The sequence below is a fragment of the Platalea leucorodia genome, assembly GCF_965183815.1.
Source record: "Platalea leucorodia genome assembly, chromosome: 3".
Classification (NCBI taxonomy): domain Eukaryota; kingdom Metazoa; phylum Chordata; class Aves; order Pelecaniformes; family Threskiornithidae; genus Platalea; species Platalea leucorodia.
This window is the reverse complement of record NC_138825.1, coordinates 64,320,925-64,347,424: the sequence shown is the minus strand read 5'-3', so window position 1 is coordinate 64,347,424 and position 26,500 is coordinate 64,320,925. Positions and strand designations below refer to the sequence as shown.

Here is a 26,500-nt window from a genome sequence, read left to right as displayed (position 1 = left end):
AATGCTATAGGTAAGTGAAAAATGAGAATGCAGAACAGTAAAGCAAACTCAGTTGACTAAATGCTCAACAATTACCTCAACCTTCTGCAGAAAAAGAATCTGACCCTCACTGGCGGATTCAAGGAGTCCACTTGTGTTCTCACGTTGGAAGCATTGAAAGCATTGATAATGCTCAAATCAGAAATCCATGTAATAGAATAAGATGTAGATGTTTGAGAGAATTCAATTTGAAGTTGCAACACATAGGCAAATGCAACGGGGTCTCTGAAAGAGCAGCTATATCTAGAACATTATTGCAGTTAAGAAAATATAATTTATAGTTTGGATAACTTAGGGTCTGTGTGTAACTATGAGTGAAGAAAATCCTATCTTTTGGGCACTGACAATAGAAGTAGCTTGCCATAATGCACTCTGCATAGAGATCTGAACTCTGTACCTCTTTTTGGCATTGGTCTTGGACAAAACACAGATTCTTTGTGCTTTCCCTTTTACACAAAACGAAAGTAATTATATTAAACTACTTAACCTATTTTGGAAATTTGTGTATATGGAATTGGAAGCATAAAAGTCTTAGAAGTTTGTTATTAAATACATGTTTATTTTAATAGTTGGGAGTCTAGCAGAAGACTAGAATCCAAAAAGTACAATTTAAATAACTAATAATGTGTTTTTATTTATGCTGTAATTTATTTGGGAGAGGGATGGGAGTAGCATGACGGTAAGATATTATCTTCAAAGTTGCCATGGTAATGCAACCTACTACCTGTTGCTAAGAACATGCTGTAGCTGTTATTACTTTTATTACAGCTCTTAACATTTCAGGATGTATTCTTTACTTTTTAAGGTGTTATTTTAGATTCAGTTTCACACGTGAGAAAACCAGTAAGTGTTCTCACTTCCCAGCAGGGCTCTAGAGCAATAGCAACGATAGCAGTTCTGCTGATTCTGCTAACACAGCTCCCATCCTCTAATGCAGAGTAATTTACAAGCTACCTAACCATTTAGGAAGACAAGAATTATCAAGACAGTTCAGTGCCCTATCTATATTAATATCCACTTGCACTGGAAAGTCAGTGATAAATATTTGGAGACAGAAAAGACTAAAGCCCCAATAATGATGCAATATAAAAACTTCAAAATACAGACAGGTGGTTCTTAGCACTAGAAATGGTAATATCCAATTTACTAAGAGGATCTATGCACTGCAGGTCTGGGTTCCTGATCCAGCAAAGTGCCTTGGGACCTGTTTTACTGCCCTGAACCCTGCTGAGCAGCAGCAGTGTGATAAGCCTCAGGTGAGCCAAAGTGCTGCCGTTCAGGACCACAGCAGCAGTGAGACTCTCAAGATGCCATTAGTCATATGTTACTACTTGTGAGGACTATAAACTGCAAGCAAGAATGGGAATTATAACTGGATCACTAAAAAAAAAAAAAAAGCAGAATCACGTCTTCTTCTAGCTGCCTGTTCTCCCAGGCTTTCATTTTAATCTTTTACTAGTGAGTTCAGCCCCCTAGATAGTAGATGGCTAGCTTGTTACAGTATGGTTCAAGCAAAATATTTACCAAAGTCAAGATGGTTGTCTAAACTGTTCCTTTCAGGTGTGGAGGTGGTGATAGATGACTTTTGTCTTCTGCACTTATAATGCTGTATTTATACAAGTCTCCGTGCTTTCTCATTGGATTCTTTTTTCCAAGACCTGTCTCCTGCTTTTAGTTCAATAACTCTATTCTTTGCTACTGGATACCAACATTTGTCCATCTTTTCTTCTGCATAGGAAAGCCATTGGCTGAATTTTGCAAAATTCATGCCAGCAAACTCCTATATCTGAATTTCTCCTGTCTCCAAAATGAAAAGTTTGTATGTGAATAAGCAGTCTGTGTAATTTGCCCGTGTTCTTATGCCCCCTTTCTGTCTTTGCGTCCTGTGCTTTAGCACTTTATGTAAACTTTTAGATAAACTTTTGTATTTTTGGCTAGAAAATACTGATAGTTGAGTAATTATCACACAGAAGTATCAAGGAGCTATTATTTCTTTCTATAGAGAACAGTAGTCCAATTACTATTGCATAACAAGTGCTGATTTTTGTTTAACTGTGCTGTGGGATAATACTGCAGTGTACGAGCATACGCAGTATGTGCTTGAGGGTGTGCCCACATTGGTGTGAACTGCAGGTGTATGCGTCTATTATATTGATTTCAAAATAAATAGTAACAGTCATAGGGATTATCACAGTGAAAAGCATACTTACAGATAAGAGGTTTGGTGTGGTGTCAGCTCTCTGAATATGATCCTTCACAGGCAAGGTCTTGGATTCTTCCCCCAGTATACTGTGCTCATAACCGTGACACCTAATTTGGGAACAGAGATGTCTTAGGCTCGATCTGCAGTCAAAGTCAAAAACATGCAACTCTGAAAGGCAATTCAGTCTCTGTAAGTGTTAGTCACTGGGCGGAAGCACCTGTACCTCTCCACTGACTTACACCTACGAGTACCTGAAATACATCTGACCTTAAAACAATAATTTAAAGCCCATTATCAAACTCAGAAACAACTGAAAGCATTTCCAGGGCAATATAATGTATCAACATTTTGGAAAGCTACCTTCTTCAGAATATGAAGGATTGTCTGTCCTAATCAACTCTGACCATTTTTTTGGTTGGAGGTAGCCACTTAGTTTTGCAGGCTCTGTGTTTGCTCATGCAAGAGTAAGCAGGTCTGTGAAGAGGCTAATATGGGTGCTGCTTCAGTATCTGAATTTCTGATGACTGCTGTTGCCTGGTTCTCTATGGCAGTTTTCTCATACTCTTGGATTTAATTTGTCTGCAAGCACTTTTTCCAAAGTCTGCATGTTGTAATAGCTTTGCCTCAAGACATTTCAGTTCAAGATCTTTTCTCCAGAGTTACTGATGTGATCTGATACGGTTTAAGGGAGGATTTCAAGAGCAACTATAAAATATTCCTTTACCTTTGCTCTAGATGTTCATTTGTCAGAATGGACCAGCTGTGAAAGGTGTGCCTGTGGATCCTAGGGTCTTCCTCTGGCTGGACATCCAGATAGGCTATGCATCAGTGCAAAAGCAAACTTACCAGGAGACCTTTAGCATTGAGGAGGCTTTTATGAACAGATTGTGAGCTTCTGGTTCTTGCATTTTACTGACTGGCACAAGCAGTGCTGATAATATTGTTTAAGAGATTAAGATACAGCAGTTGTATGGATTTTGGTCAGTAAAGGAGGGCAGAAATTACAGCTGGCGGGTACGGTCAAGCAGTGCCACTGGTTTATGTTGAGCATAAGAACCACCATTCACTCCAAAATACAGGTTTGTAAGAAAACAGAGGATGAGTGAAATGCTTCATCTGAAACTGTTGCTGGTCTGGAGATGGGATTTTGAATAGCTGAAAATCAAGTAATTGACTGGTAAAAAAAATAAATAAAAATAATTCATTCACGGGGTAGGACCACTGCAAGGGAAATTAAGTGATTTTCTGTGTAAAAAAAAAATCTGCAAAACCAAATGATGGTTTCTACACCATCATTTTATCCCCTTTTTGTAAAAAAGGAGTACCAACAGTTACGTTCCTTTGCAGAGCATTCTGAAATGAAACTGCAGAACGCATTGGATGAAATCAGTACTTAGGAGCTCATTAGGACCATTACCAGAAATAGTAGAACAATGCATCGTATGGCACAGAAGACCTCATGTTTTGGAATATTTACATGCTTAAAAATTCCATACTTAGAAATGGCTGAAGTGAGGTGGCTGCCCCAGTTTCTCCTTCTGGAAAGGAGAGTTGTCCTGTCTCTGTAACCTCTAACATCAGTCTTGCCAGGCCTGTTCAGAGGAGATGTTCTTGTTCACTGAAGATCTTACGCACATGAGGAAACCTGCATAAAATGCTTTCTGCAGACAAGAATTTATGGTAACCTTTCTAACACTAATACAACAGAATGAAAATAATCCAAACAAGCACAAATCATGATGAACAAGCATTACAAGTCTTCAAATCAAAAATAATTCCAGTAATTCTGCTACTTGTTTTTAACCTCACTTTTCATCTGAGTTTGCTACTTTTACACAGCAACACTTCCCTCTTTCAGAAAGCTTTCCACCAAAACCAGAAAGATGCCTAAAACATCAACAACTCATCTTCCTTCACCTCAGAAATCCCAAGCCTTTTCATAACTGAAATAGTGAAGGAGCCAGGGGCTCCATGGAGTCCACAAGAGGCCTTACTGCTGCCACTTGGTTTTCCATGGAAAGTACTCAGCCACTGCAGTATGTGTCCTAAAACAGTCAGCTTAAGAAATATTTGGATGAAAATTGTAGAAAAGCTTGACTAGAATAAATACTTGTAACCTCTTGTGAATTTGCTGTGGTATTCCTGACTTACCACACGGAGCTGTGTACTAAGTAAAATCAATAATTTGGTGGCTGGTCCTAACTTCTGCTGCCTGAAGCTGCTCTGTTGTTTTGTCACAGCCATGGCTCTGTTTTCGCTCCTAATTTGTTGTGCTTGCTCAGTGAAATTGAATCCCACGTCATTTCAGGCAAGTCTTGGAGAAGTTGTTTTCCTCGGTGCAGATGGCTCTTTCCTCCAGATGTGACAGGCAGCTAAGAGCTGCCTCATTTTTTTTCTTAACCCTTCTGCCCATCTTGAAATCAGGCTGATGCTATGGCCACAGTAGTACCATGGTTCTTGCCCCACATCCGATTTTCCCGTGACTATAAGCTGTCGTGTGTGTCAGTCACAGCATATGCCACACAAGCTCCTGTTACCTAATGTAGGTTGCTTTGGTTTGTTTTCTTGTCTGTTTTAATGAGGACAAAGTAAAATTCAAGAGCGCGGTGGCCCCTGGGAGATATCCCCGCTGGAAGCTCTCGTGGCAGCTTGGCTCTGGCGAGGGTGCAGCCCTTTGTGTTTGCGGCTGCAAACGTTTCAGCCTTGCATCTTCAGCCCAGTGCAGCCAAGGAGAACCTGTACCCTTGCCGTTTCCCTTCACCCTGTTTGTTTCACTTGGGAACACAATGAGCTGTCAAAGTTTCCTGCCCTGTTTCCACAGAATCCTTCCTTTCGCTCCAAAAAGGATTATTTATCTAAAACTGCTAATTGCATAAATTGTCAGAACAATTGTTTAGCTTGATTTTAAGGTGGAGAGCAAAGAGATGTAAAGGTCTGGTGGACTTAGGAAAGTCGCCCTCAAAGTCCTCTGTCAAAGCAAAACAGAGAGCCTGGTGTGTTGCCATTAATGGCCCTTGTCTCTCAGAACTTAAAAATCATGTGGGATGGTGTACATCTGGTGCAATCCCTATTTTTAGTATCTCTCTTGAGTGTACTCAGAGGTAATTAAAAGTAATAGGGAAGAATAGAAATGTTTTCCAAATAAGTGAGCCAAAAAGAAATAAAGGCAGGCAGGTGTGGTTGATTTAGCCCACCACCACTTCCTAACTAATCTTTCTCTAATGATGTAGAAAGAGACTAGGTGGCACCTGGTGAAGTATTTTGAAATAACAGATTCATGAGGCAGAGCTACTTGATAACATCTTTGACTCATCAGAAACTTGCCTTCCCTGAGGGTAAAGTTAATAATCCTCAAATATAAGGATTTTAGTGGCTTTTACTAAGTCAGTGGGGATGCAGATTTATTCTGGATATAGATGCCTATAGTGCTAGAGACAGCCCAAACTTTTATTATCTGTAAAAAATGTAAAGTGACAAAAATAGCCAATCCAAATCATCAGTAATTTTGCACAACTTCAGGTCCTCGGTTTTGCTGGTTAAATAAAACTCATTCACATTTTCTTAGTTTGAAGAACATAGAACCTGGTAGTAAGTTTATCGATCATCGTGCGTAGTCCTTAACTATTTCAGATACTCTTACAGTGCCGTCAGCTGCTTCAGTTGTTTTTGTCTCCTTCAGAATGATAGCCTTCTGATCACTTAAACAGTTCTTTTCCCACTCTGCTGCTAACCCATTTCGGGTATTACTCCAGGGTGATTTTCCTTTTATGAAATTGCTCTTTAGTGCCCTGATCATCTTCCTAGAGATCCTTCTCTGCACTTCTTCCAGGAGCAATTCAGCTTTCTCAGAGACAGTATTTCAGATGAACTTAGACCAGGTGTTTTGACTAATGGCATCAACACCTCCCTTGCTTTCCCGCTCTTTACTGGAGTTACCTTGCCTGAATAGTGTACATATGTGTCTGAGCTGGCTAGTCTTTAGTTCTGCAGGAGGCATCAGCAGCACCATGAGAGGAAGCTGGACTACCAGTAAAATGAAAGTGGAAGTTGCAGGTAGCTGGGCTATAGAGCAGTTGGGGCGGAGAAGGTGACAGGAGCAGGGCAGTTTATTTAAAATAGCCCTAGCTGTATATACCTGGTATCTCCTAGCTTTGTGTTATCATCACATTTTCCTAGTGCTCTCCTAATTCTATGCCAAGATCATCAATAAAAAAATTTAAGACCGTTCCCAGTATGAATCTTCTAAAGATTATGCAGTAATCGTTCCCAAGGAAAAGTTTCGTTTCAGTGCACTTTGTTATCTTCTTAACTTTATTTGAGTAATTCAGTATCAGGTGTTATCTTGTATGGTCTACTTTTGGTAAGCCCATGCTGTGTTTTCTTCTGTGTTTCAGTTGCCCACTTACCTTTAGTATTCTTCGCATCAAAATTCAGGGTTATAAAGGTCAGAGTTAGGCAATTTCTTCCATATGTAACTGTGTATGATTTTGTTATTCTCTAGTACTATGGTACCTCTCTTGATCTGATAGATTTATTCTTTTATGTCCAGAAAGAAAATCAGTCTTTCTGGGTTTACAGGATTGTATGTCTTGGGTTTTTTTCAGATTTTTGGAGTTTGAATGTCTCTCTTTTTTTTTTGTTTTCAAAGTATCTGTTGATTTAGTTATGAGTGACATGTTTATCAGTGTTTTAATGCAGGGGATTATTTGCAGTTTCCTGTTAGTTCATTGGTGCGTACAGCAAAACAAAAACCTCAATCAAGGCATGCTCTGAATTTCCACCCGTTCTTAATTTGCTGATGCTTGTATTAGTGACAGGCTCAAGCCTGTCTGATTTTTTGGGGTTTATATAATGTGTACCATATGCTCGCCATTCTTACTCTTTCTGCACGAATCAGCCAATCTGATGGGTCTACCTGTGGCAGAGAGCAGTGCTTTTAAGTCAAGGTGCTGCCTTATGAGCTCTGACTCACGGGTGCTGATAAATCTTGCTTTGGTGTTTTACAAACTCCAGCTATTTGCTCCACCCTTCTGCCCTTTAACAGAAGGATCACAGGGGAATAGGTTTATATACCGCCGTTGCCACAACTTACGCGTGATTTTAAACTGCTGATGAAGGTATACCCACGCTATTATGCCTTTGAAGTGCAGCAGCTGAAGAGCAGAGAGAGGTTTGTACCTCCTGCCCCTGCTATCAGGAGGGGTAAGTGGGGTCAACAACAGCTTGAGTTGTTTTGGGCTGGTTCCTTAGAGCCGGCGGTTGGCAAGCGGGAGCTGAGTACAGGGAACACGTGTTCTGTCTCTGGAAACAAAAAAGCAAAGTGAAAGTAAGGATGAGAGAAAATAGATTTTTATATATATAATCAAAAGTGACTGTGTTTGAAATATTCTTAATTTGAGTGCATGCCTCTGTGTCCTTCGTACCTCTAAGGACCCCTAGAGGGCACGGAAGTTTTTCTCCATCATCTCGAATATTTAACGTAATAGTTCTCCTTGGCTTTCTTCCCTTAAACATAATTGTAAGCACGTTCTAAGTGAACATTAGATAGAGAAAAATAACAGCATCTAACTAGGTCCTTCTTTCATGCTGCAATATGTTTTCTTGTTTTTAAACACAAGCGGTAGAAGCTAGCACTAGCAGCCAAATTCTTGAATTATTTTTGTTTAGATTAGTCAGATGCTATACTTGTATCCCAGAGGAAGCACAATTCAAACTAACTAATAATTCATAATTTTATTGCAAACTTTGAGAGGCCTGCAGTGTGAGCTGCCTGAGGAAGTGCAGTGGGTATGCTGTCAGCACTGTGGCCTGTGTTTCTGTAGAGGAGGAATTGATATTGTGAAGAACTAGAGTACTCCAACCTGAACCTCTAAAATCTCCAAACTTCATCTTATTTAAGATTTTTTTTTTTTAATATTTTGGTCTTGTTATTTGCCTATAAAGTAATTCTTAAATTATGGTACAAGATATTTAAAGCTATGGAAATGTAAAAACAACATCTGCTTCCCATCTACTTAGAGTGAGTTTTTGTAACTCATTCATCCCGAGTAGCATTTTTCCTCTTAAATGAGTTTTGCCTATTTCATTAATGTTACACGGTAAGTCAGGTACTAATTATTGTGAATTACACAGCGATACTAATTCTTAGTATCGTGTTGTCACTTTATGATATTTAAATTTACATTCTAAAGCTCTGGAGTAATGCTTATATCCGAGAACATCAGGTTTTGCTTAAATAAAGTAGCTTCGGTGTTTGAGGAGAAGGCTGACATTTTCTAGAATGCTCAAAGAGCAGTAAGTAAAATAAAACCAAAAACAAACAAACAAACAAACAAAAAAAGCCCTTTAAAAAAATCTTCATATTTTGGGGGGTGGGGGGGTCATCAACTCAGGATTTTGAGACCAGTCCCACAGCTTTGGAGGTCAGTTGGACTGTGAGCCTAGTCCAAGGTTGAGAGCTTTGTGTGTGACGCCATGACAGTCAGAATCCAACTGGTGTTGCCTGGGAAAAAAAATGGACCTCTACACTACTCCTGAAGCAGTGGGAGTCTACTTACTGGGCGAGAAGCTGTTCAATACAATAAACAGGGGTGTTTTTGTGCCGTTGTTCTGATAAGAGGATCAGCTGTATTGCTTTACCCAATTACCCAGGGATGTTATGGGAGATGATTTTTTGGACCTTAGTTTTTCCACTGGAGGAGTGCAATGTCATCACTTTGAATAGAAAATAGATCTAGATGTAAACAGCAGAGAAAGGCAGCTGCCCCTTCTAACGTCTCTGGGGATTTTGTGTTTTGCAGGAGATGCACGGGTGAGAGGTCAGACAGGGGTTCTCTCTGAGCGCCGCGGCTCCTACCCGTTTATAGACTTCCGTCTTCTTAACAGTAAGTGTGACCCTTCCTTCAGGTCTGTATATAAAAAAAAAAAAACAAAAAAATCTGTATGGAAAGTATACGAACCAAAGTATCTCATTTCATACGTATCTGTAGTTCAGCTGTCTTCATACAGTCAGCATTAATAATTCTATTATTCCCACCCAGTGTTTGACTATGAAATGTTTTGATGGTATGAATACTGTCCATAATGCTGAGTCTGTCAAGTAAATACAGTAGTGCCATGGGGTATGCTGGGGGGGCAGGGGGTGCTTCAGAATTAAAACGATAAACCTCTGTGTCCTTTAGCCTCTTGGCCAACAGTTGGAACAGATTTATGTGATACTGTTATCCGGTCATATAGAATTGGCACAGAAGGGGAGCATGTGACAGCACTGACCAGTGGTTTACAATAACATTAATTTTTCCAACAATTAGAACCCAATCCAAAGCCCCATGGAGTCTTCGCATTGACGTCAATGGATTTTGGGTCAGGCCAGCAGTGAACATCTGTTAAAAATAATCTTAACCTCATTTCGATTGAAGTTATTTTGCCACTGTTGTAAATAAAGGAGGGCAAATCTAAAAGAAAAAAGAAACATCGAGATCCTGGTGGTTTTTTTTTTTTTTTTTTCACGTGATGGATTCTCTGTACTGATGCAGACCCATTAGCCAGTGTGTAAAAAATAAAATAAAAAACCAGAGAACTCTTAGTCTCAGGCCCTGTAGCGTTCAGTCTGGATGCTGTATTAACTCCAGTGTTCAGACACAGGCACATCTCGATGTGTCCTTGTGTACTGCACAGACCGCTCCATGTAACCTTTGAAACAAAAATTAATTCACTGTCTTCATCAAAACAGACTGAAACTCTGACAGTTTGTTTAGTGATGACACTTTTAAGCTTCTAGCGATGATGCTTTTCATTAAAAAGCAATTATCAGACCAAAGTTTTATGTCTCCTTTTTGTAACTGCTTTCCTGAGTGCCTGGGAAAGGGGAAGGGAGGTAGGTGGCAGGGAGCGGGGGAAGAAGCCCGGCTGCAAAGGGTGAGGTCTGGCTGGGAGTCAGGAGAAAAGAGGGGCTAATAGGAAGGGGAGGACTTGGCCTCTGATCGGCTGCGTTCGCCCAAGCTGGCGCAGTTCCTGCCGCCTGGCAAAGTGCTGGCTTTCAGCCTTGCTGATAAAAGGTATTTTCTAGGTCGTAAGTCCATCCGAGTGCTTGCTATGGCCGAGGTAGAAAGACATAAGGGGTAAGATGGGTCCAGCAGTTTTCCCGGGACAAAGGGAATAACGTACCGGTTGAACAGAGCTCTCAGGATAATTTAGTCCTGGCTTGCCAATGAAAAATATGAAGAAAAACCTGTTTTAGGCTAGCTGGAAATATTACTGTTGATGCCCTTATAACGACTGAGAGAAAATAAAACACTTCTTTTCATTCCTGAAGTAGAAGTGAATATATATTCGCATTTGAGTGTGACTAAATTCATTATTTCCTTTTTATTTTGAATATATACTCGTTATTTAAAATTCTCATTGTATGTTCTTTCCCCTGCCTGGTTAAAGAAACCAAAAACTTTTCAGCTCTTTTTTCCTGGCGATAGGGCTTTCACTTCTATCCCCTGTAGATGAATCCTGGCATCCTTCAGATCCTTCTGGGAAGGATCCTTCTTCCTCAGCTTCTGGGAAGTGCTGGTGCTGTCCGTGGGCTGTCCATGGAGAGATCCATGGCGAGAGATGTACCGGTGAATACTCAGCCTTTGATTATACAAGGAGCAGGGCACCCTGCCTAACCCCTCTCCTGTAACTGCTGAAGTTGAAAGCGATGCCCCTCTCTGCACGCACCTCTGGTCCCACAGAGGTGGGGCACCTGGGGGTTTTATGTCCCTGTGCTCTCTGTCCCGGGGACTTCTGACTTTTAGTCTTTTTCTTCCTGCTTTTCCTTAATCTGAAAGAAGTCGCTATGGCTGGTCATGATCTCTGTGTAAGGAAAAGCAGTGTTCCTGATTTTGGATTTTCCATTGTTTTCAGTTTTTTATGTATTTACTGCTTTCTGCCTAGGGAGTAGTGTTGGCTTAATTTTTCAGTGCAAAATTAAGTGAGATTTCTAGACCCTTCACTACTGATTTTGTAGATGGCAAGTGCACTGGGCCTGGCTCACTCAATGACCTACAGGTAAATGAAGATGCTCGGTGTCAGAGCACACAGATGTGTGTTTTGCCAGGAAATAAACAGACTTTTATATTATTTGTTCACATACACCTATCTGTCAAAGCCCTTTCTGCTGTGCATACCATATAAGCAGCAAAACCCATGGTGCTGCACATCCTATCAAAAAAGAAACATATATAAATGTCACTACTGCAAACTTTTTTGAAACATGCCTGACTAATACTCGCAGTAAAATTCTGGCGCTGTGTTACATTTGTTTGGGGGCAATAACTGACAGGCAGCAACTGTATACTGAAAGCTGTTACAGTAAGGGAGGGAGAGAGGCAGAGAAAATTTTATAGTAAATATCCTCAGAAGTTATAAAGAAATGCATCATAAGCATTAGTCCAGCTTCTCACTAATTCAGACAAACTGAGCTTAAATAGTGATAGTTTCCTCTACCATCTGAAGTACTGTTCCAAATAACAGTACCACCCTTGTTTTAAAGTAAGGGAAAACACTGAAGCTCATTCTTGAACAGAGTTGACATTCATTTTGAAAACTGACATTTAAAAAAAAAAATTCAGGGCATTGCTATTTAATGTCAAACTAAAGGTTACTTAAATGTAACTTTTTCAACATACTTACAGATTCAGTCAAACTAGTGGATTTTTCCCTCCCACGGCTATTAAGGGTTAACACCGAGTATAGCATATCTTTTGTTTTTTCTGGAGTCCTGCAGTAAAGTTGCTGTGTAATTTAAGACACGAGTAAGTCTTTTTGGATAGGAAAACTTCCTGCTCTCTGAAAATGGGATCTTCTGTAGCCCTAATCAAAGCCAACTGGATTAATGTTGGCTTCTCGCTGTTTGAGCTAACGTCTGCGATGCCATCTACCGATTCCTCCGGTGCCTCTGTGCAATATATAGAAACTTAGTGAGTGTTATTTCACCTCGTCAGTGCCAGGCTGTCAGGACTGTGAGGATTTTGCAGGATCCTGCCTGGTGGAGGTGCAAGGCTTTAGCATCTTCCTGTCTTTTCTCTGCCTAGTTGTAAGCCTTCCTTGAGGTGTAGTTGCACTGGTGGGTTTTGGGACTCTTAAGATGACTCTGGAATACAAAACTGAATGTAAAATATCCCTGTGTCACCAAGAACTCCTCAGTTCTGCATTGCAAGGAGCGTATGTTTGCCTCAGCCTCTTGAGTCAGTCCCTACAACTTGTGGAGACCTGCATGGCCAACCAGATACTCGTTTGTGTTGACAGTATCGAGCCAGAAGCTTGAGGGAAAGCTACGTAGCAGCTCCTCTCCCCAGGGAAGCTGTGGCAGCCGATACTTGTTAGCCAACCTGGTGTGAAGACCACCAGGAGGCAAGCTGACCATCCCTTTTTCCATCCTGCCATAATAAGGCAAGGGGACCACCTGCTCCTGATGGCCACAGATATACCCCAGAAAAAAATTAGCTGGGCATGGCAGACTTGAGGCTCCACGTTCACTAGGGTGCTTATGAACAAATATTCAGACTTTACAAACTCCTAAACTAAAATATACAAGTTTTGTACAGCCCTATAGGCTTATAGGAAAACGGGGAGAGGGTTTTCTCTGTATGCAAATAAGGCATTCCTTAAAACGGGAGCAGCAGAAAGAAAAAAGGCTTAACATTAGAAACTTATTTTCCACAAGGAGTAATGGGATGGAAGAGGCAATTCCTAGGTGCCATCAAGCAGCTGAATATAATGTGTAAATGATGTAAGATGATTGATTCCAAACCAAACCTCACAAATTTTAGGCAAGTTTGACTCTGAACTCAGTAGCTCTAGCTTGTAACTGGACCTAATGCAAGTTGAAATTAATGATGGCAGTTTATTGGCACTTCTGCATTTCTGTGAATTAAATGAACCTTTTTGTGTCCACGGGACAGAAAAGGAGTTAAGCTGAATATATGCAGTGTAATAATTTAGAATTTGAAACACTTCTGCAGTGAAAATTAACTTGATCCAATTTTCCTTTAAGTGATGCATAGTTTGGATTTGAGAAATAAAGGACCGTAGGGTAAAGCAGCAATAATTTAGTTCTCTGATTGACAAAGTTGCCCAGTGAGTCATTGAACCAGATCCCTCCAGTGACTAATATGCATTGATTAAGATAGATTTCACTATGCCATGATGAGTTGTGCTGGTGACTGTGACGGTACATTTCTTCATTGCATTAACCAAAAGTCTGAGGGAATTCCTTGTGCCAAATCTAGAACTGTAGGCAGGCGTGCAGCAATAACCAAGAAGACCTCACCCTGCTCCAGTTACATTAGGTAGTTTGTTTTATTGCCTGATGAAATTAAGTAGAGTACCAAAATAACATAGTTTACATTTGAGAGGAGTAACTTTTTATTTGCAAATTTGCTTGTCTAGCTTTAAGTCAGAAGACAAGGACGTTCTTAAGACTTAAACAGTGGTTCTCCATTTCCCATCTTGTTTATGCTAAGCTTTTCTCTGGATTGAATTTTTGCTTCCAAATGACAAAATTATTAGCCTCTAATTGACTATATTTAAATATGTCTTTCATGGAGGAATATAATTAAAATTGTTTCCGCTTGCATTTTTAGCTTTTCCTGAAAAAAATCTCCATTAGGGACACTTTGGTTTTGCCACAGTATCAGTCATACCATAGCTCTCATTATCTTGCACCCACTTGTTTTCAGTAAGCCATCCACAGCGTCTGATAGAATTCACTTCTCTATATATTGATCTAGGAGGGATAACAAGGAAAGGGAAAGGATGTAGTATGCAAAGTGGAGTCTCTGTACCAAAGCGGTGTTACCCAAAGAGATTTCTGTTCCCTTACAGCTTGCACAACAGGAACGTAGAGTGGGATCTGAGAATATCTAAAAGGTCAAAACATGTCTGTAGACACTTCAAAGGTATATCTGCATATTACCTAGGATCTTGGTATTGTCATGCAGGCAGAAGTTGAGTCCGAAAGAACTCCACCTACTTTCAGCTTAGCTTAGCAAATTAAGTTTGTATAGATGATGTACTTTTAGTACCAGATGGTGATAAACAGTGATATTAGGTACTGTTCAGTCTCTGTCCTTGATTTGCTGTCTGAGTTGAGTCAAGCAAAATCCTCTGGTTTTCAGTTGGTTTGCGAATAAAGCGATGCTTCGCAGGCATGTGATGAATTAGGTACCACGGAAATGAAAAGTGTTGTCAGGGTTAGTAAGGGAAGATACGAACTCATCTCAAAGAACCCAAGTCTGTGTATGCTTGAATCTGTGGTTTCTGCCTGTCTACAGAAGGGTCCATTTGCAAAATTTACATTCATTTTTGGTTTTGGATTTTGAACAACTCCAGGGCTTTCAGGTAGGGCCTATCTCCAGGGAAAACAAAACTTAACCACAGCCACCAACCCAAAACTGAACCATCAAGTAACCTGAACCCAAATGAGTGAGGTTGAAAAGAGTTTGGTTAACTGTCTTGTTTTGTTGCCTTTGGCTAGAAAAAGAAGTGGGAGTGAGAGATGCCTTTTTCGATATTTCTGACCCAGGTTAAATTAGGACACTAAAAGTCTTGTGAGGAAATTTCAAGGGCTGATTGGATTACTCAGATCCCAACCCAGCCCCTGGAGATGAGTCCAAAGTTCCAGATGGTGATTAAATTAGGAAGGGAGAGATCTTACGAGGTCTGCATCATTTCTACATAATACCTCCCTTAGTTCCTCATGGATAAGCACGTCCAGAAGATACTCATCAACATCCTGAAGGCACATGAGCTTCTTAATCTGGTTAGCTTGTGTCTGGTTTGAATGGGAAGAACATTTCCAGAACTGAAGTCAGCCTATGGCCTTGCTTTCAGTTTCCTGTTCAAGGAAGAGGAATTGGGATTCTCTTAAAAATGTTTCATCACAGAGATTGTTCTGTTTTCTAGTAACACTTTACTATATTCAAAAATTCTTCCTGTCATTGGAAGTCAGTCTGGTCCCCCCTTTTCATCAAATAACAGCAAGATTTTTTGGTTCGGGGTGTTGTTTGCATTTTTAAGTGTTTTTTAAGAGTTGTTATCTGCAAAATTTAGTAACAAGGTAGATTGAAAAGTATATTCTGCTTCCTGACATTCATGCCTCTTGTTTAGCTTTTACGCTACATTTGCAGAAAATGAAAGCCAGAATGTAAAACTGATTGATGCATGCGCCCTCATATGCTAACAAAATGCAGCAGTTTGGGTTATGAATGCTTCAGGAGAACTCATGGGAGCAAGGAGAGCAAACAAAACCTAGATGTGCTTCACACACAAAGTCTTAGTGAACACTGACCTGATTATACAGGTAACTTATTTTTTTTAATACAGATTTGGGATTCAGTTCAACTGAGAATGTCCCTTTAAAAGTTTCCAAATGATGCGTGACCCATTCTGCCACCCCACCTTCTTTTCCCTGATTAGAAAAGGGAAAGGGTGTACTGAAGATAACACTGAGGATACTTTCCAAATGACCAGAGGAAAAGAAAGAACAAGGAGAAGGGATCATTAAGATGATAAATGAAAGTTGGGTTTGCTGTTATTACAGGTTATGTTGCTTTTTCTCAAGGGGAGTGAAGGGGGAGGGGATGTACCATTTCCTGTCGGAGAAACTACAGTCAGCTATAGAACATTTGCAGTTTTAGGAAAAAAAGGTCCTGACTGTGCTACTGCACAAAGATTGAAGTGGGAAAGTGAAGGTTCGTATTGAAATGATAACGACTTTGTGGTGAAACGGAACACAACATGCCGTTTCCTAAAAACTTGTAGGAGACTTAATAAAAGATGCCAAGATGTTTGTTTGCATAAAGATGATTGATGACCCCCGTAAAGGCTGCAAATTGTGAAGAGAAACACATCTAAATTCATCTTAAATTTGGATTTAATCTATTCCTCTTCCTGTTATTAAGGCTAATACTCTGTTACCTAACTGGCCTTTGAAACCCTAGTTTGTCCAGAACTTGGTGTAATGGGATAATTCGGTATATAAGTGGAATAATCTGCATAGTTCTCAAGTTCTGTAGTCTCTTTCAAACAGTATCAAAAGGAATATATTTGGGGGGAGGGGGCGGAATTAATGTTCTTCAAGATGCCAACAATTGTGCAGGAACTTTATGATTTGAAAACTAAGTTGTTACAAACCACCATCACCTCAAGTGTAATGTTCAAAGAGGAGGAAACCCTATAGCAAGGTGACCTAGAAAGTTGGTGTCCCAGAACCTCTCACATTTCATTAACTACATGAGCCAAAGAATCATACAAGCACCTCTTCTGTAAAGAGGGCTCTGCTTTAATTTTGTGCACTTGTGCAGGTGGATGAAGAATGGAATCTTGACTCAAAGTGGAAAATTTGAAACGTCTTTTGTTGTACTTGTTCTATTTTTCTGCTTTTCCCTGATGCGTTCAGAGTCCCCCTCTGTTTCTCACAGCCTTTTCCTAATTGAAAAAATATGTTTACCCACTCAAAGAGAAATAATAGAGTTGTAACCCTTGTGAACAATGGCAGCTAACAGAAGGCACTTGACCTCTAAAATTGAATTTATCAAAAGTCAAGGAACAAATAATTTTTTAATACATTAGAGAAGCAAGTGAAAACAAAATGTTTATAACACAACTTTCTTGGATTCTCATATAGTTTGAGGAAGTCTCATGAGGATTTCTACATGTACAAGATTTCAGTACAACACTTGTTTATCTGTAGATATTATGTAGTGCCAGGTGTTCATCTCTTGTTTTAGTTAGGGTGACCAATGTATATTCGCCTGATAAGATTGGTATTGGCACAATCTTACTGTTTTTGAATCCAACCTGTTTGTCAGTTTCTCACGCCAGCCGCAGAAGATTGAGAAATACTACTGGGATATTCATCTGAGCCTCTTGGTCCCTCTACACTAGACTTAAAGCTTTCAGACAACAGTTCTTTTACGTAGGTTTCTGGTGCTTTGTGCGTATTCTCAGGCCTTTCTTCAAAACTGCAGTGTTGCCTTTCCAAAGGATTTTTAAACTGCAGGGTGCAGGGTAACGGGAAAGCCTAGACAGTGCAGAGAGAAGAGATTATCCATCTTTCTTCTAGTTTACCAGTGTCTTCTCTAAAATTAAAATTTGAAATGTTAAGTTTGGAATTAATTTTTCGATTACCTGTGCCAGTTCAGCCATCCCTACTCATGCTGCTGTTGCTTTTTGGTTCAAAATCCATAATATAAGAAGAGAGTAAGAAGGCACAGTAATTTTTTTTCCTATCATCAGTGCTATGCAGTCTTCCTTATAAGAAAAATTTAGCAACCAAGTCATGCAATGAGTATGCCAAACAACACTTCAGTAAAGGTGATCTAAATGCCTGGCATGATTTGGCACACAAAAAAATGGACAAGCACTGATTACTCCTTATAATTCAATTACATCTCTCTTGAGCTCTCAAATAAAAGCATTCTAATCAGCTGTCAAACTGGGAACCGGTGCAGGAAATTGCCTCCGTAATGTATAGGACCAGAGACAAATTCTTTCCCAGAGTCCTCGCTGTTTGCAAACTGTCTGGACAGTAAATTGCTGGTCTGATCCTCTTGCCTTATCTTCCAGATATTCCAGCACTTTTCTACCAGTCCTGCTTGACTCTTAGGGCATACAGTTGTAGAGCAGTGGCTGAGGACAGAATGTATTTGCATCCTTGGAAGGGGGGAAAGGGTATTATAAACCTTACATGAGTCAAAGGCAGGTGCTTGATGACCTGATTTATATATGTTGGTTTTATTCTGCATCCTTTTAGAAAGAAGAGGAAAAACATTTTCTATTTCTTAGTCAGTTGGCTTTTGAAAATTAATAAACCTGTTGTTATCCACTCATGCTGCTGAGTGACCTGTTTTTATTGTACGCTGAGGTGCAATAAAGTAAAAAAAGGCGATACTGTGGAGGAAAACTCACAGGCCTTATTTGAATGCATAACCAAATTTGTTTACTTTGAAAGAACAATAACAATGTAATGAATGTCTGGTGCAGAGTTAAGTACATCCTTGTCCAAATTTGATTTATGTGATTGTTTCTGGATGCTAACTCAACCATTGTTAACATAACCTCTGTCATTTTTATATTCACGCTGCCTGTGGGCACACGCTAGCGCAGCAATGTGAAAGAAATATAAAAGAAAACTGGTAGCAGTTGCTAGTGCAGGAAACCTCTTTCCCTGAAATAACAGAGGTTGGGGTGTAGCAGGCTGTAGGTCACGTTAAGGCGAGCAGATCTGTGTAACTGGAGGAACTTTGTTAGGAGAGAGAAGGCAACCATTGATTCCTGTAGCTTATTAACCTCTTGAGGGCCACGTGCAGTATCCAGACATCATCCATGGTCTGATAGTGTGTCTACGTGCCGTGGCTATCAAATGACCCGAGGAAAAATGCAACTACTTTTGCTGCCAGCTGAAACATGTCAGGTGATACGCTGTGAGCTCAGGCCGCCTGTGTTTTTGAAGGTAGAAGTTAAGCTTTGTGAGGAATGCTTATATGGATGCTTCTGTAAATGCGCATGTAATTCATACAATATGTGTATGTAATTCATACAATAACTTTGTTCACTATTCATAGAAGGGATTCTCCAGCCACTGTGCTAGGCGGTAACTCCACAGGCTATGAGAATGTGCATCTGTTGAGAGATACAGATGATGCTTTTTTTAGGTAAACAAAACATTCAGAAGTTGCCACAATGATTAAAGATAAACACTGTTCTCAAGGGAAGTTTTATGGGCATAAACAAAAGACATTCTTGTTCGTCATCCACGTTCATTTCAAAATTGCAGATAATTACTAAATCCTTCCCATGTGAGCCTTGCAGCTTGTGTTCTTTAACTAGACAACATAGCGTATGTTTTAGTACCCGTGGTTCCATGGTTGAAGCTCAGTGATATCTGCAACGATGTTTTTGATTCATTTACTTGTAAGTCAATTTAACCTAATTAGAAATAGCTATCAATAACTCTTTATGTTTCAAAGTCATTATATGACTTACATCAGGTGTCATCATTGAAATTTTATATTTACAATTTAAATTGAAATTTAGAATTGTCAATAAAGGAGTGGTATGTTCAGCGTATTACTGTAAGTCATTCACATAAACCCTTAATTTCATCTTAAAACTGCATTGTGATTTTGTGTCAGCTGGTGGCTTCCATATGCTAGGAATGGCTCCTCGCTGCCGGGAGATTCAGGTACAACTGCTGAGCTGAGGACAGAATTTCGGCATTCCCTCTCAGCTGCTTCACTTCTTGCTCTTCTTTTTGAACTGTCCTTTTCCTCTTAGTTGCATATGGCTGTGCTTTTCTTTTTTGTTTGACGCTGATCTTGGGAGGGGAAAGAGAAAACACCGGTGAGATTATAATAGTTGAGGGTGCATTGTGCTCGGAGAAGGGCATAGTCTTAGTCCAGTTTTATGCAAGACACCGTCATAATAAGGTACATTATTGTGGATGGCATAGTAATCTGTTAAGGGTCATAGCAATCATCTGACAAGTCCTATGATTCGTGGACAAGTCGATTATTACTGAAATGACCTAAAGGATGTGATTTTAACATGGTATCCAGAGGTGGCATGTGGATAGACTGCAGTGCGGGATTCGGGCTGTTCTGTCAAGAGCCTAATTTTGAAAATACATTTCTTAATGTTCTTTATCAGTATTATGAACTCCTTCCCTTATGAATGAAAATACAGGGCAACAGATTATTGTGGGTAATCTTTTTTGCATAATATATTGTAATACAGTGCTCATCTGAAACAGCAGGTCATGTTTCAGAGGCGCTGTCTGCCGATGATTAAATTCCAGTTGAGACCCGTGACAGCCATGCGGAACAATGTGACAAAGTAGTGGCAACAAGTTTGATGGTTCAATTCAGAAAATACATTTCACAATAAGAAATTTTTTATTTCAACCTGATGTGTTTGTGGTTAGGTAAGTATTATTCGTGCTACTGAAATAATCTGGTAATCCAAAGGATAAAATAACCACTTCTTGATAATCCAACGTACAGCTTCTTGTTGGGACTCGGGCCAAACCTTCACCTTCAGATCATCCACAGCAACTCTACGTGCGAGTTTTAAAGACGGTTTAGGGGAACATAGGTGGTAATTTCAGTCATCTGTCTTTAACTGAAAAAACAGATATTAACTTAGATAAAAATCAGTTGGAGCAACTACTCATTTTTAATGTAGAAAAGGGAAGTTTTCCATACATTAAAATTTAAACTTGTTACCTGAAAGCAGTGACAGTTTCGGGGCAAAGATGGATTTAGGAAAGTTGGGAAGTCGAGAAACAGCTGACACAAGTTTAAAAAGTGAATTAATTTTAAGACTGTTTTGTTATCCAGGAATTAAACTGCATGCCAGCCACTTCTTAGCAGCACTATATAAATGAAATGCAAAAACAAGCCTACCAGTTCCTCCACGTGTCGCTGTCACTGGGTAACTGTTAGCACCTACGTTAGTCACTCCTTCAACGGGCCATGAAATTGTTCCAGCTTTTAAAATGTGTGAGAGAATTAAGGCAGGTGCTGGCACATCATAAATGAAAATCTAACCTTCAGGCTGGTACAGTAGTGACATTGTTACTGTTTGCATTCTTGAAAACACACGGTTTGTCAAGTTGCAATAAAATCATTCGGTGCTTTTATATTATTAAAACTCACTGGGGTCTTTGGGCTGCCCGTGAGAAGTGTGAGACTTACAGGTCTAAGAAAATATATTAGTTATTGATACTCACTATGTAAGTATGTATTTGTTGTTGTTGTTACGGACTTTGTGTCACTCAATAGCTGTTGGATTACTTAAGGAAGAAACTTGCTACAGGAGGTGCTTGCACATCTGCTGTTGGAGAAATCAAATACCGAACCATCTATGATCCAAAAACAACCCTAAGGACTTCTCTGAAAAGCCTCTCAGAATAATAATACTCGTAAAAACAGCATACAAAGTCATATTTTAATTTCAGAGCAGAACAAACGCTCGGCATTTTTGCATAAAAAGAAATAGCAGAGTAGAGAGAGTCATCTTCAGTCCATGGATATTTTTCCTGAGCTCTTATTTAAACCTGAAATCCAGTGAATTGCTATGCAGCTTCTTATCTCAAACAATCATTACTGTTCTCTAAAAGGAGTGCTTAATCTTCAGTTTCTTACAAGGTTCCTCTTACGAATAAAACTGTGTTGAATCTTACTACCTTCAAACAACTGTCCACTTTCTGTCCTCCCTTTTTCCAAAACTTATACCAGACTGCAAAATGAAAACATCACAACTGTACATGAGGTTCTGTTAAACGTTCAGGTGAAGTTACCTAAGTCATTATGAGTTTTAGGAAGCCTGCATATTATTCTTACTAACAATAAGGTAATTTAATTACTCTAATTACTGAATTAATCACTGTATAAAAGCTGCCTCGTTTTTTTGTGTCACATTTAGCCCTATATGAAAATCTCCTAATACAGCATTAGGGAATTAGAATTATCCTGGTACTGAGTGAAAAGAACATATTCTGTTGTGTAACCAGAAATGGATGTGTTGCCTGAATATACTTGCTTTCCTAATTGTAGAACTAAAATATTTTCTTCATTTATAATTTTCCTTAATATGTAGGAAGGACAGCAGACAACACAATAGGATTATTAACCTACTCTTACTTCTTCCTCTCTTTTCTCTGATTTTCCAAAAGTGGGTCGCATGTTTGTGCTTTCAGACTGTATTTCGGAGTCTCTTTTGGTGTCACTTTTTTGGTTTTATGTCCAAGATCACCTTGTATGCTAGTGCTATGCAATTTTAATATATTCCAGTGACGCTCTTGTGAGGTAGCAAGGTGATGCTATTTTCAGTTGTATGGGTAGGGAACAGGGGCACAGAAGGGTAAGAGCAGCTTTCCCGTACCTAACTCTGCCTGGTCATTCAGGCCTCCTCTAGACATCTACAGTTAGGTAGATGTGTTATCACCCCCCAGTGACTTAGCCTGGATCACATTAAAGTCTGTGGCAGGCAGTGTACTGAACTCAGATCTTCCAAGTCCGACGTTAGTACTCTTTTTTTACTGGAACGTATTTCCTTTCTGAAATAAACAACTATATTATGCTGAGGTATAGGGATTTGAATACTGCTCCTTCATGTGGATTGGCAAGAAGCATGAACTTTATGATTTTTGTATCACTATCCCAAAGTTTTTGCTATTTCTCTTATTAAATAATTGAGAATGTAATCCTTCATCTCGGGTTTCATGGTTTCTGTACTGATTGCTTTTCACAGATACTACGCTCTCAGGGGAAATCGGCACCAAGAAAAAAGTGAAAAGACTGTTAAGTTTCCAGAGGTATTTCCATGCATCCCGGTTACTGCGTGGAATTGTACCACAAACCTCTCTGTACCTACTGGATGAGGACTACCTTGGGCAAGCAAGGGTAAGACGAGTCTCCAGACCTCCATTTCTTTTAATAATATTCCAGAGACTGTCAGTTTTCTTTCAGTGTTCAGATCAACAAATGTATGGCTGATCTTTCTTAAATGACCCGCGTTACTTGCCTGCCGCACAGCAAACAGGCTGTCCATTCCTCTTTTATGGTTACAGCTTTAAAGGCTTAGTCTCAAAACAGCAAGAAAATGTCTAAATCTATTCAGCATTTTCAGATTCTGTCAGCTGAAATTATAATCTGGATTTATTAAAGAATGAAGGATCCCTGGCTGAGTTACTGATTTAAGTAAGTGCAGCCTCAACACAGGATTTAGTTCATCTGCTTGAAAAAAGACAGCTGTCTCTCAGCTGGCAGGGAGCAGCTATTAGGCAACCCACAATAGCTCTCTGTAACGGCAAAGGCTAGGAAACAGGGAACATTCACTGCAAAGAACTTCACAATAATCAAAATATAATTCTCTTGTTTTGCAGCTCTTATACTTGCTTTGGATGATATTTTCTAAGAAAACTTGCACAACTGATGGCATTGGGATTATGTGCCTAGGCAATTTTTATTCTCTGCAAGAGAAGATTAAGTGCCAGGTGTTAGAAAGTACTTAAGAATCCAGAACTGGTTTGAATATAGACTAAGCGATGGGAGCGAACGCACATTTCATTCGCACATATGCCATTGTAGGTCATACGGTTAGTCCAGACTCAGTCTATTGACTGAACTGATGTAGCTGTAAAAACACTGTATATGGTGGCAATGATGGATTCCTCTGCCTGGCTGAGTGGGCTTCACAGAAGCACTGTATCTAAGTTTATAAAAGCTATTCCTGTGTATTGGTTTGTTTAGCAAAATGTAATTCGTATTTATCATGAGACCTAAGGTTGTGTTTTACTGTACTAAAAACCTAAGAGAATTTGTACTGAATTGATTTTGGGACATGAAAGAACAACAAAAAAGCTGTGCAGTAAAAGGGAATGTTTTCATAATATTTTGTTTTATATTGTTCCATGTTTAGAGCTCCATTTAGAAGGTATTTTTAGTGTCAAATTCAAAACCTCCTCAGTTAAACGTGCAAGTGATATTTTGTGCAGTATAGCTAAATTTGATTCCTGATGTCTGATATTTCAAATACATCTCTATAGCTTTCCCAAACAAAAACTTTAAAGCTGCAGCAACCAATCCTGTGATTGATTAGTGTGGAACAATAATTTAAATCTGCTTTACAGTTTGACATACCAGTCATTTGCCTTTTCATATTTGTTTTTTCTAGCATATGCTATCCAAAGTGGGAATGTGGGATTTTGACATTTTCTTGTTTGACCGCTTGACAAATGGTAAGTAATTTTTAGAAAGTTTTGATTTTAATATCTCTCATATATGACTATTCTAAAAATCCCTAATTAATTAATTGCTAAAAGTTTCCAGTTTAGATTACTAAAGAGAAACTGGACACAGTTAACTTCTCTTAAAATCATATCCTTGAACATTTTCAGGCTTTTCCCAGAATGTTCACAACTATAGGATAATGTTTAAAGTGTGTTTTTATATTAATCTCATCTCCTACATTTGTTACGGTCACCTTTTCAAGGAGGTGTTTCCGTTTCCTTTACCCGGGAAATTCCAAAAGGACTTTAAATGTACCTGTTAGATACATTGGTCAGTAAGTCCAGACCTCCATAATCAGTCGATTTCTATCAACGTGAAATACCTTTGACTGAAGATACCCTTGCTTCTGTTCTGCAGCAAAAATTAGGAAATTCATTAAGACAGTAAAAATCTGTGCAGTGTTTTGTCTAAATACAGACCTGTAACACCACACACACACACACACACTAACATCTAGGCAATACCCCTTGATCAGGTAACTGCTGAAGAGGGTCATGATCACACCTTGCTCCTTTCTGTATTGCTCTTAGGAATGAGATCCCTCATTCCTCACCCCCAATCTAATTAGGTTTGGCTGGGGCAGAAGGTGTAGAAAAAAGCTGGTTTAGAGGGTAATTCAGCTGAGTGACTGGCAGTGAAGAGTGGAAAGGACTGCAAATGGCAAGGGAAGCAAAAGCATAACTCTTCTAAATTACCTTTCTGCGCCCCTGCTCAGTAGTCAAGGCCAAATAAGTTTCCATGTCCTCTTCGTACGTATATTTATTTTCTTTCCTGAGTTACATTAAATAAGAAAAGACTCCCTTCAAACATTGTTTATATGTCGTATGGGTTGGTTGGTTTTGGGGTTTTTTTTCCAACTTGTCTGGAAACATTGCTGCTGAATTATGCAGTGCAAACTTTTTTAAATACTGTGTGTATGTATAGTTGATCGTGAAATACTAGTTAGGCTCAATTTTGCAGTGTTCCCAGTATTGGATTCACAGTAAGGCCAGCGGAACATTACAGTGGGATTTGAGACTGTAAATGCTGCAACTCATTTTTTCCTGTCTGCATCATCATCATGAGATGCAGTTGTAGCTGAGCTAGGTACGTGGGTTAATTACATGTTTGTACAGCCGTGTGTAAAATAAAAAATTTAATTACAAACTGCTGATTTCTCAGTAATTAATTAATTAGTACAGTATGGGAAACTGAAGTGGCAGAAAAGCCGTTCTTCTTTCTGTTGTTTCTGGAGGTAGACCTGGATTATGAAGATGAGCTTAACTACATGTTAAGGCAATCTAAGAGTTGTTCCTTTCTGCTTTTAGGAAACAGTCTCGTAACACTGCTTTGTCACCTCTTCAATGTGCATGGACTTATTCACCATTTCCAGTTAGATATGGTTACATTACACAGGTTTTTAGGTAAGTGCTCACCTCAAGTTCCTGAAATATTTGCAACATCATGATTTTATATACATATTTTATATACATATATATACCTATATAAAATCATGATGTTGTTGCAAATATTTCAGGAAAACATTTCTGTGATATATATTAGCATATAATTTACAGGCACTCCGGTACTTGATTCAGTACCTATTAAATCGATAGAGGGACTTCAAAAGGTTCTGCCTTGGGCTGAAGCATCCCAGCACCACAATTGCACTGGAGATTTAAAAAAAAGTATACCGTGCAGAGATGTGGCCGGCCGAGTAGGCCCACACAGACAGACAGACAGACATTGCAGAACCTACCCGTGCACAGTACAGTTGTGGTGCAGTGTCATTATTTTAGTGACTAATAGACTACTGAGACCCAGGACAGTTAAAAGCTGATGTGCAAAATCTAACAAATTATATCAAGCTGTCTGCATTGAATAGTCTTGATGAAAGCCCCTGCTGCTGTTACTGCCAACAGAAATATTAGCCCCATGCTGTCAGCGAACCAAAAGAAGAAATTGGCCAAAATCAATTACTTTTTGCATCATGTTTTGAATGCAGCTGAATGCCGGTTTGTGAGGCTGTCAGACGGAGTTTCAAAGGCAAGGTCTCTTCTTTAAGACTGCGTAATCGTCGCTTCTGGAAAGCATTCCTCTGGTGTGGAGACCGACAAAATCTCCCTGCCGTTTCTGACTCCTGTGGGTGGCCGTGAAGTGGATGCTCAGATAATTAGAGCTAGGGGTATTCAGGGTTTAAAGGATTACCCGCTGCAACTTCAAATGCTTGTGGAGCTCGAAACAAACTGAAAGCTAGGACTTTCTTTGGCATTCCCCATGCTGGAGACGAGTGCCATGGGAGATTTGCCCGTTACCTTTCTGTTTGATTAATTTGATAGCGTCTAGGAGAGCGCTTTGGGCAAGATCACATGCAGCTTCCACTGTTCATGTGGTGTTGCCCCGAGACCACCTCATGGTGCAGGCACTGCTGCAAGGAACAGACGAGCGT

The 26,500-nt window shown here is 39.6% G+C and overlaps 1 protein-coding gene across 1 annotated transcript in view; it reads left to right on the top strand.

The window, feature by feature from the left end:
* Window positions 1–26,500, top strand: part of PDE7B (phosphodiesterase 7B) — a gene marked incomplete at its 5' end in the record, with an annotated part of 86,411 nt that overhangs the window by 38,344 nt on the left and 21,567 nt on the right. The window contains 4 exons of the mRNA XM_082305389.1: window positions 9,043–9,126; window positions 22,532–22,683; window positions 23,957–24,020; window positions 25,380–25,475. Coding sequence (XP_082161515.1) covers window positions 9,043–9,126; window positions 22,532–22,683; window positions 23,957–24,020; window positions 25,380–25,475 — 396 coding nt within the window. The remainder of the gene's footprint in view (window positions 1–9,042; window positions 9,127–22,531; window positions 22,684–23,956; window positions 24,021–25,379; window positions 25,476–26,500) is intronic.